The following is an 18334-nucleotide window of genomic DNA, read 5'->3' as shown; positions in this document are numbered from 1 at the left end:
TCAGTTTGTGAGAAGTGAATGTAAATGAATGGGATTGTCTTGCATCATCAAGTCAAGCGGTAAACAGAATGAAGTAACAGTCCTGCCTGCAGTTTTATTGTGATAACACTCACTGTAAGGACATCATCACTACAGTATACCAACCCAAAAATGTTTGAACACAAACAACTTGTATGAAAACTAAGAAAACACAAAAAACAGAATAGCATTAATGAAAGTAAACAATACTAAAAATGACTTTAGTCAAACAATGTTACAGAAATAAGCTGAGAATGTGTTATTACTTCCAGTTGATAGTGGTTGTTTTACCATGATCTATTTTCATATGTACCTGTGCCTCCTGTTGCAATAGAAAAAACTGTAACATAATCAGAAATAACACTACAAAAACATACATTTTCATAAATAAAATTAAACCATTCTAATAAAATAAAGCATCTATAATGAAGGCAATCTTCAAAGAAAAGATATGACCAGTAATTCATGCAGGCTAGATTGGTAGTCATGCCAACAAAATCTGAAACACAGTCCGGATGAGGGAGAGGAAAATGGTGATCAGCATCTGATAGAATATTGTCATTAGCCCCATTTATACCTGCATCCTTTGTCCAGATCTTGTCCACATTCTGATTGTGCCCACATTTTTAGACAGGTGTAGATAATCAAAAGACACATTGTGATCTGATTGTGATCAGATCATCCTGCCTACCTCCAGATGTAGTCAGACGCGCATTGTGTCTGGATATCTTACAAGTCTAGACAGATCTGGACGGAGAAACCATTTATATAATAATTATTCCGCCCTCTAAAATCATTGACAGGTGGGACCATTAACTGATTAGATCAACATGTCTTACAATAAATCAATATTATTTTGAAAGAATAGCTATGAAATAATTTGTATAAAAAGGAAGGGACCAGGAAATCTGGTCACAATGCTGACACAGTGGGAAAGGTGACACCTAGTCAGTCGCACAACTGAATGCATTCAACCGAAATGTGTCGTACGCATTTAACCCAACCCCTCTGAATCAGAGAGGAGCTGCCTTAACGTTCAAGGCGCCTGGGGAGCAGTTGTTATTGTTGGTGCCTTGCTCAAGGGCAGAAAAGCAGATTTTTCCACTTTGCCAGCTCAGGGATTTGAAAAAGTGACCTTTCAGTTACTGGCCCAATGCTCTGCTGCCCTGGACGAATAACAGACATTTTAATACCATGTGTAGACACGTTTCATGAAATGTTTGCACAATCAGAATGTAGACAAGATCAGGACAAAGGACCCATGTTAGCACCAGGTATAAAACAGGGATATAGAAATAGAATGAGAACTCATCTACGGAATCTATCAGCCCAGTCGCATCATATGCAACCATGTTCTGATTCCACCCTATGGTTCCATAACAGGTTCCTAGCAGTATAGCTCTGGACAAATCTCCAGATACATCTCTCAACGGTTATCAAATCTGGTTAAGTGCTCAAAAACCTTTTTGTGGTTGTGTTGGCTTTTGGAATGTATGGGCTCATGCTATTGATTCTGAAGGATGATGTTGGCTCTCACTCTAAACAACCGAAAACAGCTCCATAGTTACTTGATTATGTAAAAAAATAAATAAAATGATATAACCGTAATCAAGACGAAACACTACTACTGCCTGCCCTAGATGCCCATGTATGGGCAGCTTGTGCTTTCCCCAACATGAGACCTTCATACCCAGCCAGTCTATTAGTCCAGTCAATAATAGGCAAACTGATCGTGAGTTTTGACAGAGTGGCAGGCAAGTAAATAACATGGGGATGACACAACTGCACACATGCTCTGTCACAGAAGTGGCACAGTGTAATGTAATGACAGTCCTATAGTGATCTCATCCATGCATCTATGCATTTGATCATTATAAGCAGTTAATCACTATAACTGCATTCACTATAAGCAGAGTGCACTATAACGTTTTTCTACCGTCTGTAGTATCATAATGAGGTGTATGTTTTCACAGTAAACCTAAAATGGCACTAATGGCTGAAACAGTCAGGATGATATCCCCTGAACCATTAGTCCATGTAGTGTGTTACACTGGGTTGACGTCGTGGTTCTGGTTGAGATTGAGGTTGTGGTTGTGCAGGGCCTGGTTGCGGTGGTGTCGGTGCAGGTGGATGGAGTTGGCCTCGGGCAGGTCGATGGGTTCGAAAGTGTTGGATACGGCGGGCATGAACTGGCGGAAGATACTGACGCTGCCATGCCAGAAGGTGGGCTGGGGCAGGCGGCCCGTGGGGGTCCAGGTACGGGTTGAGGGGTCGTAAGCTTCCACCACGTCAGACAGCTCAAACGTGTTGTCATAGCCACCAGACACGAAGAGACGACCGCCCAGCGCTGCCACACTGCCTCCTACATGGACCTGAAGAAGGAGAAAAAAATGTGATTATCAGTTGAGAATACGCCAATCTTAAAACAAAACTTGTGTAGTCTGCAATTACAGATACACATGCATTACATATTTTGATAAGAAATACTATTGTCAAGGCTGATGTAAAAAGTGTGTCAAGCCATAAGACTTAACACCTCGAGTGTGTCACATACCTGTGTCATGGGGCTGATCTTGTCCCATCCATTCTTCTGAGGGTTATAGACGTCGACCTCTGCCGAGTCATCCCTAGAACACAAGAATCTACAGTGAGAAATGTCACGCCTAGCCAAAATCATATACCATTCATCCTCCTTTTGTCTGTTTGCTGATGATAGGCAGTATTTTTTAACATTAGTACAGAATAATTGACCTGTATGTAATACCACATTATGTAGAGTTATTAAAAAAAAAATCTCATCCAACTGTTATAAAGTTGATCCCATTGAGATTAAAAACGTATTTTTTTTTTTTTATACAGTCGCACATTCCTGTCCATATTCTCCTCACCTGACAAAGTATATGAGCCCATTGAGAGTGACCGTTTTGGGAGCGAAGGACCATGGCGGCAGCTCGCCACAGTTGACTAGGGTCCATCGATTGGCTTCCGAATCATAGCACTGGATGGCCATGTTATCCTCCCCCGTGGTGGTCATGGAGCCAATGGCGTAAAGGCGCCCCCTGCAGGTGGTGGTGGAACAGTTGTCCATGGCGTGCAGCATGGGGGGCAGGGCCTCCCAGCAGTCCAGCGCATGGTCGTAGCGCTCCGTGCTGTCTGGCGCCACCACGTACAGCTGGCCCTTGAGGACACAGGAACTGTGGTACTCCCGGGCTTTCAGCATGGGCGACACCTCGGTCCACTCATTGACGCTGGAGTTGTAGCGCCACACGCCGTCGTAGAGTCGTGAACCATCAGATCCTCCTAAGGACAGGAGAGAAGGGTGTCAGAGATGGAAGAGATCCACAAAAATACATCCTGTTCCTCATATGCAGTCAAGTAGCTACAGTGCATTCGGAATGTACTAAGACCCCTTGATTTTTTCCATATTTTGTTACGTTACAGCCTTGTGCTAAAATGAATTAAATAAAACATTTTCCTCAATCTACACACAATACCCCATGATGACAAAGTGAAAACAAGTCTTTAGAAATGTTTTCAAAAATAAAGAAATAAATAACTTATGTATTCAGTAAAGTATTTAGACACTTTGCTATGAGACTCGAAATTGAGCTCAGGTGCATCCAGTTTCCATTGATCATCCTTGAGATGTTTCTACAACTTGATTGGAGTCCACCTGTGGTAAATTCAATTGATTGGACATGATTTGGAAAGGCATACACCTCTATATAAAAAGGTCCAACAGTTAACAGTGCATGTCAGAACAAAAACCAAGCCATGAGGTCGATGGAATTGTCCGTAGAGCTCCTAGACAGGAGTGTCGAGGCACAGATCTGGGGAGGGTACCAAAACAATTCTGCAGCATTGAATGTTCCCAAGAACAGTGGCATCCATCATTCTTAAATGGAAGAAGTTTGGAATCATCAAAACTCTTCCTAGAGCTGGCTGCCCAGCCAAACTGAGCAATCGGGGGAGAAGAGCCTTGGTCAGGGAGGTGAACAAGAACCCGATAGTCACTCTGACAGAGCTCCAGAGTTACTCTGTGGAGATGAGAGAACCTTCTAGAAGGACAACCATCTCTGCAGCACTCTACCAGTCAGGCTTTTATGGAAGCCACTCCATAGTAAAAAAGGCACATGACAGCCCGCTTGGAGTTTGCCAAAAGGCACCTAAAGACTCTCAGACTATGAGAAACAAGATTCTCTGGTCTGATGAAACCAAGATTGACCCTTTGGCCTGAATGCCAAATGTCATGTCACTACGTGACACCATCATTACGGTGAAGCATGGTGGTGGCAGCATCATCATGCTGTGTGGATGTTTTTCAGCGGCAGGGACTGGGAGACTAGGGGAAAGATGAACGGAGCAAAGTACAGAGAGAGATCCTTGATGAAAACCTGCTCCAGTGTGCTCAGGACCTCAGACTGGGTCGAGGGTTCACCTTCCAACAGGACAATGACCCTAAGCACACAGCCAAGACAACACATGAATGGCTTCGGGACAAGTCTCTGAATGTCCTTGAGTGGCCCAGACAGAGCCCGGACTTGAACCCGATCAAACATCTCTGGAGAGACCTGAAAATAGCTGTGCAGCGACGCTCCCCATCCAACCTGACAGAGCTTGAGAGAATCTGCAGAGAAGAATGTGAGAAACTCCCCAAATACAGGTATGCCAAGCTTGTAACATCATACCCAAGAAGACTTGAAGCTGTAATTGCTGCCAAAGGCGCTTTAACAAAGTACCGAGTAAAGGGTCTGATGACTTATGTAACTGTGATATTTCATTTTTTTAAATATAAATTTGCAAAAATGTCAAGTTTGTTTTTGCATCGTCATTATGGGGTATTGTGTGTAGATTGATGAGAAAAACAATTTCATAAATTTTAGAATAAGGCTGTAACGTAACAAAATGTGGGAAAAGTAATGGGGTCGGAATACTTTCCGAATGCACTGTGGTGCTTATTGAAAACCCTTTGCTGTTCGAGCAGAGAGGAAATCCCCAAGAGGTCAACCTGACATGAGATCTGGGTATCAGCTTTATGTGGAAGTGGCCCTCCACAATATTTGCAGTTTTTTTACATGATGAATAACTTGGAAACAGAATAACGCTACGAGCCCACCAGACATCCCACCAGGGGTCTTTCCACAAATCCAGAACATAGTCAAGAAAGCGTACAGTATTATACAGAGCCATTATTGCATGAAACTCCGTTCCATCTCATTTTCCAAATGAAAGCAAACCTGGTTTCAAAAAACAGATAATGCAACACCTCATGGCACAACAATTTGACCTAGATAGTTTGTGTCTATGTATTGATATGTAGGCTACGTGTGACTTATTAAAAATTGATGTAGTTCTGTCCTTGAGCTGTTCTTGTCTATTAAAGTTCTGTATTATGTCATGTTTCATGTGGACCCCAGGAAGAGCAGCTGCTGCTTTCGCAACAGCTAAATGGGGATATACAATTTCAATACTTTAATCAAATGCAATATCTTCTTTCAGTTTCCTGGCCATGTGCTGTACTCACATTCTGTGTCCGTATAGATGTAATGACAATATTGCCACAAGGACGTTGAATCAAAGGTACCCTACTAAATCAACCTGTCAGCATGAAGACACCTTTCATAAAACCAGCCCATTCCCCAATCATGTGTCCTGTGCTGCAGCCATTTGCTCCTTCTGATCCTGCTGCCAGAGATGGTACGTATGAGAGCACTGCTAATGATTTATGACCCCTATCACTGACCAGAATTACAGGCAGTGTTCGAGGGCCTGGGATGTTTTCTCAGTGGAAACACTGTCTTCTCCTGAACCTGAAGGCCACTCCGTAATGATGATTGCCCCTCATTTAGACCTGGGTTTAAGTAGCCTACTATTTAAAATCACTTCCAATATGTTATATGTGCTTGATTGAGCTTGTCTGGCTTAACAAAACAAAAGTCCCAAAATGGCAAACCCTGCATGTCTATCACTACAGGCAGCTTCAAATACATACTCAAAGTATAATACAGATTTCAAATTGTATTTGAACCAATGATGTACACTACCATTCAAAAGTTTGGGGTCACTTAAAAAAAAAAAAAAAGAAGACATTTCTAAGAAAAACACTTTTTGTCCATTAAAATAACATCAAATTGATCAGAAATACAGTGTAGACATTTAAATGTTGTAAATGACTATTGTAGCTGGAAACGACTGATTTTTAAATGGAATATAGGCGTACATAGGCCCATTATCAGCAACCATCACTCCTGTGTTCCAATGGCACGTTGTGTTAGCTAATCCAAGTTTATCATTTTAAAAGGTTAACTGATCATTAGAACACTTTTGCAATTGTGTTAGCACAGCTGAAAACTGTTGTTCTGATTAAAGAAGCAATAAAACTGGCCTTCTTCAGACTAGTTGAGTATCTGGAACATCAGCATTCGTGGGTTCGATTACAGGCTCAAACATGGCCAGAAACAAAGAACTTTCTTCTGAAACTCGTCAGTCTATTCTTGTTCTGAGAAATGAAGGCTATTCCATGCGAGAAATTGCCAAGAAACAGAAGATCTCGTACTACTCCCTTCACAGATCAGAGCAAACTGTCTCTAACTAGAATAGAAAGAGGAGTGGGAGGCCCTGGTGCACAACTGAGCAAGAGGATAAGTACATTAGAGTGTCTAGTTTGAAAAACAGACGCCTCAGAAGTCCTCAACTGGCAGCTTCATTAAATAGTACCCGCAAAACACCAGTCTCAACGTCAACAGTGAAGAAGCGACTCCAGGATGCTGGCCTTCTAGGCATCTGTGTTATTTTGCCCATCTTAATTTTTTTATTGGCCAGTCTGAGATATGGCTTTCTTTGCAACTCTGCCTAGAAGGCCAGCATCCTGGAGTCGCCTCTTCACTGTCGACGTTGAGACTGGTGTTTTGTGGAGGAGTATTTCTGTCTGTAATAAAGCTCTTTTGTGTGGAAAAACTCATTCTGATAGGCTGGGCCTGGCTCCCCACTTGAGAGCCAGGCCTACCCATGGCTGCGCCCCTGCCCAGTCATGTGAAATCCATAGACTAGGGCCTAATTTATTTATTTCAATTAACTGATTTCCTTATGAACTGTAACTCAGTTAAATCGTTGAAATTGTTGCATGTTGCGTTTATATTTATGTTCAGTATAATTTCTAAACTATGCATTAAGGTGTCTGTAATAGTATAAACATGGAAAAACAAATGTAGACATTAATAACTGCATTCCTATATCTTCCAAAATACTTTTTACAATAGTGGGGGAGTGCCAAGATGGAGGAACAGTGGCTCTAAACAGTGTCAGTCATCTAGTGTATATATAAATATTTGATGTGAATCCAGGTCTGTCTCTCAGTGATGAGCCCATGGACCACTGCTGCAGTCTTAGCAGGACACCATATTTCCCCCCCCTAGCTAACTCACCACAATTCTCTTCTCTCTCACATATAGCAAGAGTAGCTAGCTGCTGTGGTTTATTTATACTCACACTGCCTGCCTGCTATTTCATAAGATGCAAAATGGCTGGAAAGCTGCAGAGCATTCTGGTAACAGAGTGACTAAGACACCACACAGCAACTGTAACCACATATGTACACTGCAGTCCATTGTAAAGTTAAACTCAATGTAGATTATAGCTGGATACAATAATGTGTTTAAACATATAGCCTGTGTTAAATATTAAAAGATGATATGCTGCTATATCCAGTAAAATCAAACTCCAATACCTTTTATACTTTGTCACATGTAAAACTACTTAATACCATCATAAATCCATTATAAAGTACACCTTAATGATAAGTGTTACCAAAACTTAAATAGTGTGGGAAAGAGTGTACAGTATGTCAGGACATTGTCAACTTACCTGTGACATACATATCGTTGCCCAGGGCAGCTATACTGTAGCCCCCTCCCAGGTGATCAGGGAACTCAGCCAGATAGCGCCACTGTCCAGTCTGAGGGTTGTAACAGTCCACAGTGACCAGCTCATCGCAGTCCTGGTCACAGCCTCCCACCACTACCAGGATCTCCGCCAGTCCGGTTGAGGGCCGTGGCCGCATGCGTTGGCAGGGTCTGTCGTGGCGGTCGTACTCACACGACTGGAAGCTCCGGGCCTCACTCACCATTCTCAGGCAGGAGGGGGAGAGGTAGACCAGTGGGTCGCTCTCCACGTGGGCGAGTAGATAGAACCGGCGCACGAAGGGTAGTCTGACCTGCTGCAGCAGCTCGGGCCAGTAGTGGAGCCGCCTCTGTAGGTCTGCTTTGAGCCAGCGCACCGCAATCTGATAGGCCGTCTCCTCCTTGTCCACACACAGCGCGTCGTCCGACACAAACTCCAGCAAACGTTTCCAGGGCAACCGCTCAAAGTCCTTGCCTTTGGCCAGATCCACAATGTTCTTGAGGACAAAGCGGCGTGCGCTGACGGCTAGATCACGGCAAGCGTAGGCCTCGGCAAAGTCCTGGATCTCCAGGCAGTTGGAGACGTCTAACCTCTGCTCAAGGAAGGCACAGCAGGCCTCTTTGACCGAGGGGAACTGGAACAGGTCAGCAGTCTTCAACAGAAGATCTACATTATCCTGGGTGACTGTGACTCGGCCTGTATAACAGAAGTCCACCAGCAGGCCCAGCAGTTCAGCAGACACCTCGTGAAGGACCACACGGTCCATGGCGCTCTCTCTCAATGTCCCGGCGAACATGGCCCTGAAGTAGGTGCTGGCTGCGGCCAACACGGTGCGGTGGCAGTGGAACTCCTGGCCCTCGGCGCACAGAGTGATGTCGAAGAACTTGCGTTCGGCACGGAGCTCGTGGATCCCCCGGAGAAGGTTGAAGGCATGGGCCGTGTCGAAGAAGGGCAGCGTGGACGGCTGCGTCTGGATCACTGGCTTCTCAGATGTCACTCCTCCCTCTAACCCCCCTCTGTTCATCACTCCTCCCTCCATCTCTCTGTTTGGATATCTCAAAGAGGTTGTACTCAGAAGACTGGGTTAATCTGAAAAACAGAAACAGCATTATCATTTCTCTTACAATCACTTCTTAACGGTTCAGATTCACTCACTGTACCATACTCTTAATACATATCCTACAAACCAAAAACACATTAAATAAATAAGCAACACTGTAAGAATTCAACAGAGTTAGCAAGGCAGGCTACTTACAGAAACCGGTGGTATTTTCAACACAAATAACAACTAGCTAAATTACAGTAAAACCAACGATGAGGATCCCCCTGCCTGATGAGACCTACTGGGCAAATTAAAACAGGAAAACAACAGTGAAAAAAACAGTTGCCTGTGTTCTAGAAGGTACCACTGCAATTTGGACAGCTCCAGTGACTATGAGCAGCTCCCTGTCCGTGTTTAAGAAAGAGAGCTCTGGGTCTATAAATACACTGACAGGCAGTGTCCATTTCCACTGTGTGGGGAGGGTGTGTGTGTGTGTGTGTGTGTGTGTGGAGTACGCCTAATACGTTGTGGATTACCTCAACTCCCATATCTCTGTCTGCCTAACGTACGTCCTCCTATCAGCCCCCCCGAAGTTAGTGTCGAACTAGAGCCAGCCTGCAAGCCAGCCAGCCAGCCTGCCACTGGCCTGCTGACAGTCACCCTCAGACCCAAACATTGCACTCCCTGTCATAATACCCACAAATCATCTTGTTAAAAACACCAGACAGTCAAAAGCAACCATGTGTTCTAACCAGGCCAAACACAAGAAATACCTACTTGACAAAAAGAAAGTCTCACAGTTCTCTGAAAACTGTTGTAAAACTATTAATCACCTAGCATGCCACAACATAAGGAGAGCTCCCTGGTTTCGCACCGAAAAGTTATAACAAGTCTGCTCTAATAAGGAGAACATCCATGACAAGGAGGGAGTCTCAAAAGAAAATGTTACAACGTTTTAGGAGCTGGTTTAAAACTGAGTCACAAGATTCACACATTTAAATAGAAGCCGCTGGTTTCTTACTGGAAAGTTATTTCTTGCTAATGTTGCCTTTAAATCTGTAATCTTCTAGACTTAGCCTATTTGTAAGACGATTATCAGGTCAAATTGTACAATTCATATTGAACATCGACACGGAAGTGGACTCATCATCAATGCTATTCTACATGTTATGTCATTGGGGAGCTTCAACAACAACCAGTCATCTGAAGGTTCAGTCAAATCTTTGGGATGGATTCATGGCTATTAGTATCAGACATGATTCCAGGTGGGATTACAGGAAAATCATGTCTACTTAAAATACACAGGTCTTTACAGAGACGAGCTTCATAAAGGCCTTCCATGGCACAAAAAAAACAAAAGATGCAGAGTGTAGAACCTCAGTGGAGCACACAGCTCACATTCCACACCAGGATTCAACAATGCAGCCAGCAGTCAGTCGGTGAGCAATGAAACCAACTCCCCCCAAGGACAGAGTGGGCCCCCTAAAGGTTAGCATACTCTACAGAGGTCTGAAACCTGCTCTAGAGTCTGCCTAGCTCTGCCCTTTAATACTTCTGGGTAAGTGATTGTTTCAGGTTGAAAGGGATAATTGCATTTCCTTGTACTGTACTAGGATCTGGTTCACCAATTCTACATACGTCTATGAAGTCAATGTGCTAGGCTATAACTCCTATAGTACAGCATTATTATTAGCCATAAGTTTCCTGACCAGTAAAACTCAACTTTTTTTTTTACATTCTGAGAACGGAGGTAAACATTTTGCCAGTTCTGAGAACGTACATTTTTAGTTTGCAGGGAGGTTCTGAGAACGTTCTACTATGGTTCCCTGAAAGTTTTCCTTGGAGGTTTTTTGAATGTTCTGAGAACAGAAATTATAGGTTATTTGAAGGTAATTCAATAATGTTCTGAGAACATGTTTCAATAAGACTTTTAAGAAACACTGCTTGCTTAGTTTGGGTTAACTGTTTTGAATTTCAAGCACAGATACTGTAGGACACGGAAATGAATTTGCTTAGACATTAATCATGTGAACAGTTTTTTTGATTGTGACACGGTATCAGTGAGATTCAAACCTATGATTTTCTGTTCTCTATCCCTGGAATTCGTCTGGTAATGAAATGTCAAGAAAATAAAGTTGTTTTGTTTACATTCCCTAAATGTGCTGAGAATGTTCAAAAGCCAAGCAACTATCCTGCACCATTCCCAGAAAGTTGTGGGAAGGTTGAATGCAAAATAAAACATAGGACAACCACGCTCTCACCAAGCTCTAAGAAAGATATGGTTCTCAGAACGTTATGTGCTAGCTGGATACTCTGTAACTGTACATGAACAACACTGTTTTTTGACAAACATACATGTTAGTACTATCTCTGTGGGACACAACATAGAGAGTAGGTAAGTGATTTCCAAAGACCCGAGACAGGTATTAAGCAATTTACGAGTAGTGTTTACCAACCTAGAATAGCAGAGTGAAAGCGATAGCCTTCACTCAGAGCGAGGGAGAGAGCAGAGGTGGGTGGAAGGAAAGAGCAGAGGTCGGTGGACTAACTGGCTGGTATGTCAGGACCAGGAGAGGAATACAGAGAGAGTATTGTGACCATCAGGCACCATGTGACTAGAACCTACCCACCAACCCACACAGGAAGCATTTTATGTTTATTGGCAAACGTGGATGATACATGCCACCACCCTCACCACGTTTCATAACAGTAGTGGCCTGTGTGGCTGGCCCAGGAACTAGGAACTTGAATTATGCTCTATAGTTAGGGGGTTTCACCAAGGAGGTCATACTTCCTAAGATAGGACCAACACGGTCAGTCATAGTTCTCAATAAAAAGCCAGTCGTCATCTAATAAGTTGCTGGACTATTTTTCTTGGGTGGAAATGGGGAATGGCTGATGAGCTAAGCTTGGTAATATAGTTGTAATAGATTAATTGCTATGTGTCATTTCCTTCTAAATACACTTGTTGACACCAATGACTGTTCAAAATACCAAGAGGAAAATGTCAGACCACATGGTCACAAACAATTTGTTAAGAACATAGAAGAACAAGGCCTCACTTTCAGCCTGAAATTCTTCTTTAGGTTATTTTTCTAGAAACATAATATGGCACGCATCCTGAAGCTGCAGAGTGAAACCGTAAACAAAATGTTTTTTCAAAAATCCTCCCCAGTGATCCTGGAAAGAAGAACATTGATCTCCATGAATGTGTGCCTACAGCCAAAAGAGTCATTATGTTATGAAGTGTGGTTTCAGAAAGTCTTCAAATCCAGCTCTGAAATGTTTATTTGGAAGCTTGGCCTATTCTGTGTACATGGTTAGGGTAAATCAAAACCAGACTGAACTGTTTCCTTCCAGTGGGTCCTACTTCACTACTCAGCCAAAACAACAACATATTCTGTTGGCCCCCTACTGGTAGGCCCTGGTAAACACCAAAGAAGCAAAATCCTATACCTAATTACTCTCAGTTCAAAACCAACACCAAAACCATGGTTCCATAAAGTGCCTAGTCATCACTTAAACTGAGCTATAAATAATATACAAAAAATAAAAAGAACAGTGATTAGAAACCCAGGATACATTTAAAAAAGTACTAGCCACCAGCAGGCCAATATAAGCCGCAGATCTGGTCGCAGATCTGTTAGTGCTCTCTAATTGCCACATCATATGGTTTGGCAAGACCGAGCTGGGACCAGGCTAATATTGCACCTGGTAGGTAAACGTCCGTGACAACACAGATGCTGCAGGGCCTGCATACTAGGGGCCTGGAGAACCAACAGAGTGGAGCGAGCTAAAGCTCCGTGTTCTCCACAGCTGATCCCCATGCAGCCTGGATTTAAAAAGGCAACAAACCCAGTCAAGCACTTTCACATTCCATCTGGAGAGAAGAGGGACAGTTTGAGCCTTGAATGTGGTGGGGCTACTTAGATAAGAGTAACACTGGGTGGAGTGGTGGAGGGCAAAGCCTTGTATGCTGACTGATAGCACATTGTCTTTGCTCACCAACCTATAACCTTAAAGTACTTTTCCATAAAAGGCGAGTTCAAGTTCATGTTCTATTTGTCACATGCACAAGTACAGTGAAATGCTTAACTGGCAAGCCGTACCCAACAGTGCAGTATTCAATATCAAAAAAGTATAACTAATAACAAAATATAATTAATAAAAGAAACACATGAAGTAAGAGACCAGCTACAGTATATACAGGGTCCGTGCCAGTACCACATTTACAATGTGCAGGGATACTAGAGTATTGAGGTAGATATAGGCAGGGATTAGGAGACTGGTAGCAGGATAAATAATAATAAATAGTATGGCAGCGGCATAAGTGGTGGGTGTGTGCGTGGTGAGATTGTGTAAGTAAGTGTACAGGTGATGGATTAGAATAATGTTCATAGTCAGAGCCATATCTACAGCCAACTGTTCCTCCTAAATGCACATGTACAGCACCTGCAACAAAAATACTATTGCACGGATCAATTCCCTGCTTTCAGTTCAGACTTCAGTGAACCTCTCTCTGCAGGGCCCCTGTGGCTCAGTTGGTAGAGCATGGTGTTTGCAACGCCAGCATGGTGGGTTCGATTCCCACGGGGGGCCAGTACAAAAAAAATGCATGAAATGTATGCATTCACTACTGTAAGTCGCTCTGGATAAGAGTGTCTGCTAAATGACTAAAATGTAAAAAAAAAAATGTAAATGTTTACAATGTAGTTCACCAACCCAAATCCATGCAAGTGTTTCAATTTATGATACAAAGAAATGTATCAAGACTACATTACTACAATATCATAAACCCCACGGCATGAATCTTTTTTTTCTTTCTAGCAGTACAGACAGTAGGCCCAGAGGCACGTGCCCAATCAGATTTGTCCTGTTAAAGAAAATAAACATTCATTTCTTTATTATTACTTTTTTTTCTTTCTGTGAAATACTAGCTCCTAGCCACTTGGCAAGATCACATTGGATTGATTAAGACAAGTAACAGTCTTTTGGTCGGGAGTAGGCCTAAACTACTAAACTACTGCAAGTAAAGAGCAAAATAATCCACTTGTTAAGCTACATAACATGCTGGCTAAACGTTGATCAGTGCAAATAAATGAGCCAACTAAACAAGATGATCATGAGCAGCACTCACCTCAACTTAGGCTACAATATGGCTGTAGCAATGCTAGCTAACAAATATTCAAAAAGAGATTCAGTGAAAATAAAAATCTGACATTGATTGATCAAGACAGTCCACATGCTTGTCTCAAAGCAGCTGAAACGGTGCTGGAATAGTTGACCACACAATTGGATGACTTTGGGAGTTTCAGTAAGGAACAATTTGATGCCTTCAATTGCATTAGCCTACTTCATTCCACACAGTAATTATTTATGGATCCATCCAGTTGTGGTTAAGAAAACAGTGCATGTGGTGGGCTATGCGAAGAGATGGATGAAGTAACATGCCTAGCAACCATTAAGCGCTTAAGAGCGTAGTGCATGCCAATTAAGCATTAAGGCTGCATTTCATACTAAACCGTAGGCAGAACTTTACCGCAATCATGACTAGATCGGTTGGCGGAAATAAAAGTAAAGTCTTTGTCTCCGGCAATACCTTTCATTTATAAAGAAAAGTTGACAAAAATTTGTCGGGATGCTAAAGTTGGTGGAAAAATGTATTGGTTTGAAAGGTGTAATTATTGTGCACCAGGTGCAACGCGTCAAGAGATAGAAAATACAAGCGACAGAACCTACCGGCGTCGCAAAAAGTTGGGTAAACACTTTCCTGGGTAAACAACTTTCCTGTGGATACCCTATCTCCACCTCCTACTGCCAATATAATAATAATAATAATGTTATTCAACATTCTGGCTTGTAGAGACTATAGCATCTTTTGTAAGGCGACTTCAGCCAGACTGAAAATCCATGACGTAACCATGGTAACAGGCTGAACTTTAGGCAACTAGCTTGTCTAACTATCTTAGCTGGCATGCCTGCTGGCAAGGTTGGTAGACGTTAGAAAAGTATGCAATTTCAAAACAAAAAATGGTGTTTTAAACCATTTCTCCTGTGTTTTATATTGAAAGTCAAAAGCAAAAAATGTTTGCTTCAATAGTGATCAGGGGCATGCAACTATAGTTTTCATACACAGATAATACATTAGTAGAACACGTTCGGCTGAAAATAGCTTCATTTTCATCAGATAACAACAGAAGTGCAATGCTATTGGCTAGCAGCCACACATGAGCTTACAATGAAAAAGCAAGGTATCTTTCGCAAAAACGATGCACATATTTCTAATGTTTATCATAGAAAGAATGTAGCCAGCTACATTTCCTAGTGTTTTGGTTGAAATCAATCTTGCATTTTACCAAAGAAATGAAGGCTACACTGAGAGAAAAGTAGCTCCACATCAATCAGAGCGCTGTCTGCTGATAGAATGCCTGTTGGTGAATTCTCAGAGCGGAGAAGTGTAACTGAAACACAAAATTAGTCTGATGCTGAGTAGAAATTACAATAAGAATAATATTGTATAAGATATTTCTTGTGTGTTTTATATTTTTTTTCCTGTGTGAAAAACGCAGAATTGTTTTAACGCGAACCCTGTAAATTACTGAATAACACTGAAATTCCTTTAAATCTTTTACCCAGATTTTAGCAGAGATGCAGATAAGCATATTTAGTTTCGTAAAAAAAATAACCAGTCAGGAGGATACAGACATAGAATTGGGCATAATGATTATTGCTCTACATTGCATGAAAAAGCTGTTTCAGGTGTTTGAATGGAAAATTATCACATTTATGGACGGGGGCTACCACACAGGCATTCACTTTGTGCCCCCTCCGATTTTTGGGGTGCATGTCGCCCCTGAGTAGGCCTAATCCGCATTAGATTCTGTTCATTATAAACAAGGAAAACTATTAAAGGTTGACAAGTATCCTACGAGTTACCCATGTCTTTGTTTATGCGATATAACAGCATATACCACCTCCTAAATCATGTAGAACTCCATTATTATTTAATGTCAGCATACTGTCCAATCACGACGGTCTCCTTTCCATAGTGGAAAAACAAATCCTTCTTCGCAGACATAAAATATATAAATCATTAAGTAAATACACTTACCAAATGTAACGTATTCTAGTCAACGAATGGGTTATAGTTTTAAAAGATTTACATTTGTTTACGTTTCCTATCTGAAAATAAACTTTGATGTTGCTTCTCTTCTCCAGTTATCTGCGCCATGATCCAGCGTCGTGTGAAGAATTGGGACAGCCACAGATTATCCATTATATTTCCCAGATACTCTAGTGGCCGCTCTAACCATGAAAATAAATGTCTTCAAAAATGGAAGGCAGGAGGCAAGATCTTTCTAGCCAATGAGAGGGCAGAAGCATGTGAACAACAGGTACAACTGTTTCCACTGGTTACCAAAGCCACAAAGTCAAAATTGTCTATATCGTAAAGATGAATAAAATAAAATACATTTGCTTTTTCGTCTTCATTGAAAGTTAGGGTTAGGCATAAGGTCAGCAGCGTGATAAATGTTAGGAAAATGACTTGTGGCTAAGGTAACTAGTGACGACCAGGCATAACTCCCCAATAAAGTGTTGTTTTTTTCTCAAAGTGGCCGGGATGTCACCTCTCCTACTTATATCAGTACACTCGTAACAACCTAATCATTACGAAACGTATATTTGATCAAATAAGCCACACGTAGCAAATAAACCATTACATGTGTCGTTCACCAAATTCGACACACATTGACCACCCAAAAACTCCTCGCTTGGTGAGTGAAAAAAACGAAAAACCGCCACCTGCTGGAGATGATACATTTTGGGCCCAGTTATCCCTCTCGCTTCGACTCTTCCTCTCTGGTACAGCCTCCAAACGTGCTTCTGCTTCTTCTTCTTCTTCTTCTTCTTCTTCTTCTTCTTCTTCTTCTTCCTCCTCTTCTTCTTCGTCTTCTTCGTATAGTGACGGTTCACACAAAAACAAACGTTTAGGGTGCATGCCGCCACCTACTGTGCCAAAGGCCTGTACTATCCGGGATCCTTTGAAAGTTCCTACCCCTTTGAAGCTAACATTTAAAAAGGTTTAAGGTAAGGGTTAGGATTAGGATTAGGTAAGGGTTATTTTTAGGGTCAGGGTAGGGTTACGTTTTAGGGTATGGACGTAACAAGTTTCAAAAATTTGCACTGACCCTGTGCCAAATGCTCCTCATTGGATACAGTAGTTGGCACAGTGTGACATTCACAACTTGTTACAATGTGGTTACATACAATGTAGCAAGAACCTAAAACCTAAAAACTACTGGATAAATATATATTTTTTTATCACCATATTTCTCCTTAACAATCAATTTTTTTGGTGTCTTCTTCATGCTGTTGCTTGAATCTGCATCATGCAGTTATGGGCTATTTTTTTTAAATTTAAATTGAGAGAATCTGTTGCAAATTAAACCATATTGCACACATGAATTGTCAACATTTAGTTATGCTTTTGTTATAAAATGTACATTTTATTTATTAGAAGCGCCCCCCTCCCTCTGGAAAGGAAGGGGTCGAGAAATTGTCAAGAAACTGAAGATCTCGTACAACACTGTGTACTACTCCCTTCACAGAACTGTGCGAACTGGCTCTAATCAGAATAGAAAGAGGAGTGGGAGGCGCAACTGCGCAAGAGGACAAGTACATTAGAGTGTCTAGTTTGAGAAACAGACACTTCACAAGTCCTCAACCGGCAGCTTCATTAAATAGTACCTGCAAAACACCAGTCTCAACGTCAACAGTGAAGAGGCGACTCCGGGATGCTGGCCTTCGAGGCAGACTTGCAAAGAAAAAGCCATATCTCAGACTGGCCAATAAAAATAAAAGATTAAGATGGACAAAAGAACACAGACACTGGACAGAGGAACTCTGCCTAGAAGGCCAGCATCCTGGGTTCGCCTCTTCACTGTTGAGACTGGTGTTTTGCGAAGCCACAAATTCTGATGCTCCAGATACTCAACTAGTCTAAAGGCCAGTTTTATTGCTTCTTTAATCAGAACAACAGTTTTCAGCTGTGCTAACATAATTGCAAAAGTGTTTTCTCGTCAGTTAAGAATAAATTCTTATTTTCAATGACAGCCTAGGAACAGTGGGTTAACTGCCTTGTTCAGGGGCTGAACGACAGATTTGTACCTTGGGGATTTGATCTTGCAACCTTTCGGTTGCTAGTCCAACACTCTAACCCCTAGGCTACGCTGCCGCCCCATTGATCAATTACTATCAGGTATGAAGGTAAGACCCAGATGCAGACTGTTGAAGTAACAATGTTTAATACAGCAATAGCGGCAGGCAAACGACAGGTCAAGGCAGGCAGGGGTCAATAATCCAGAGTAGTGGGGC

The 18334-nt window shown here is 42.1% G+C and overlaps 1 protein-coding gene across 3 annotated transcripts; it reads right to left on the bottom strand.

The window, feature by feature from the left end:
- Positions 1 to 69: 69 nt before the first annotated feature.
- klhl21 (kelch-like family member 21) lies at positions 70 to 16848 on the bottom strand. 3 transcript variants are annotated; one of them, XM_014136077.2, is made up of 5 exons: positions 16763 to 16848; positions 7882 to 9006; positions 2907 to 3318; positions 2573 to 2645; positions 70 to 2390 (listed from the first exon to the last, which is right to left on the bottom strand). In XM_014136077.2, exons 2-5 carry the CDS (start codon positions 8954 to 8956, stop codon positions 2064 to 2066), a joined length of 1887 nt encoding a protein of 628 aa, XP_013991552.1. In that variant the 5' UTR covers positions 8957 to 9006; positions 16763 to 16848; the 3' UTR covers positions 70 to 2063. The 3 variants fall into 3 exon arrangements, with proteins under 3 accessions (XP_013991552.1, XP_013991550.1, XP_013991551.1); XM_014136075.2 differs by lacking the exon at positions 16763 to 16848 and adding an exon at positions 16071 to 16257; XM_014136076.2 differs by lacking the exon at positions 16763 to 16848 and adding an exon at positions 9173 to 9377.
- Between the last annotated feature and the right edge of the window lie 1486 nt (positions 16849 to 18334).

This window comes from Salmo salar, chromosome ssa13 (genome assembly GCF_905237065.1).
Source record: "Salmo salar chromosome ssa13, Ssal_v3.1, whole genome shotgun sequence".
NCBI classification, from domain to species: domain Eukaryota; kingdom Metazoa; phylum Chordata; class Actinopteri; order Salmoniformes; family Salmonidae; genus Salmo; species Salmo salar.
Note: the sequence above shows the minus strand (reverse complement) of the source record. Positions and strands in the feature narration are given on the sequence as shown.

Bases quoted from the DNA above. Each gene is read 5' to 3' on its own strand.
- klhl21 (XM_014136077.2), bottom strand. From the start codon at position 8,956: ATGGAGGGAGGAGTGATGAACAGAGGGGGGTTAGAGGGAGGAGTGACA. The intron at 2,646-2,906 runs GTGAGGAGAATA...CTTGTGTTCTAG, and splicing joins GGGCTCATATACTTTGTCAG to GGATGACTCGGCAGAGGTCG. The intron at 2,391-2,572 runs GTATGTGACACA...CTCCTTCTTCAG, and splicing joins AGATCAGCCCCATGACACAG to GTCCATGTAGGAGGCAGTGT.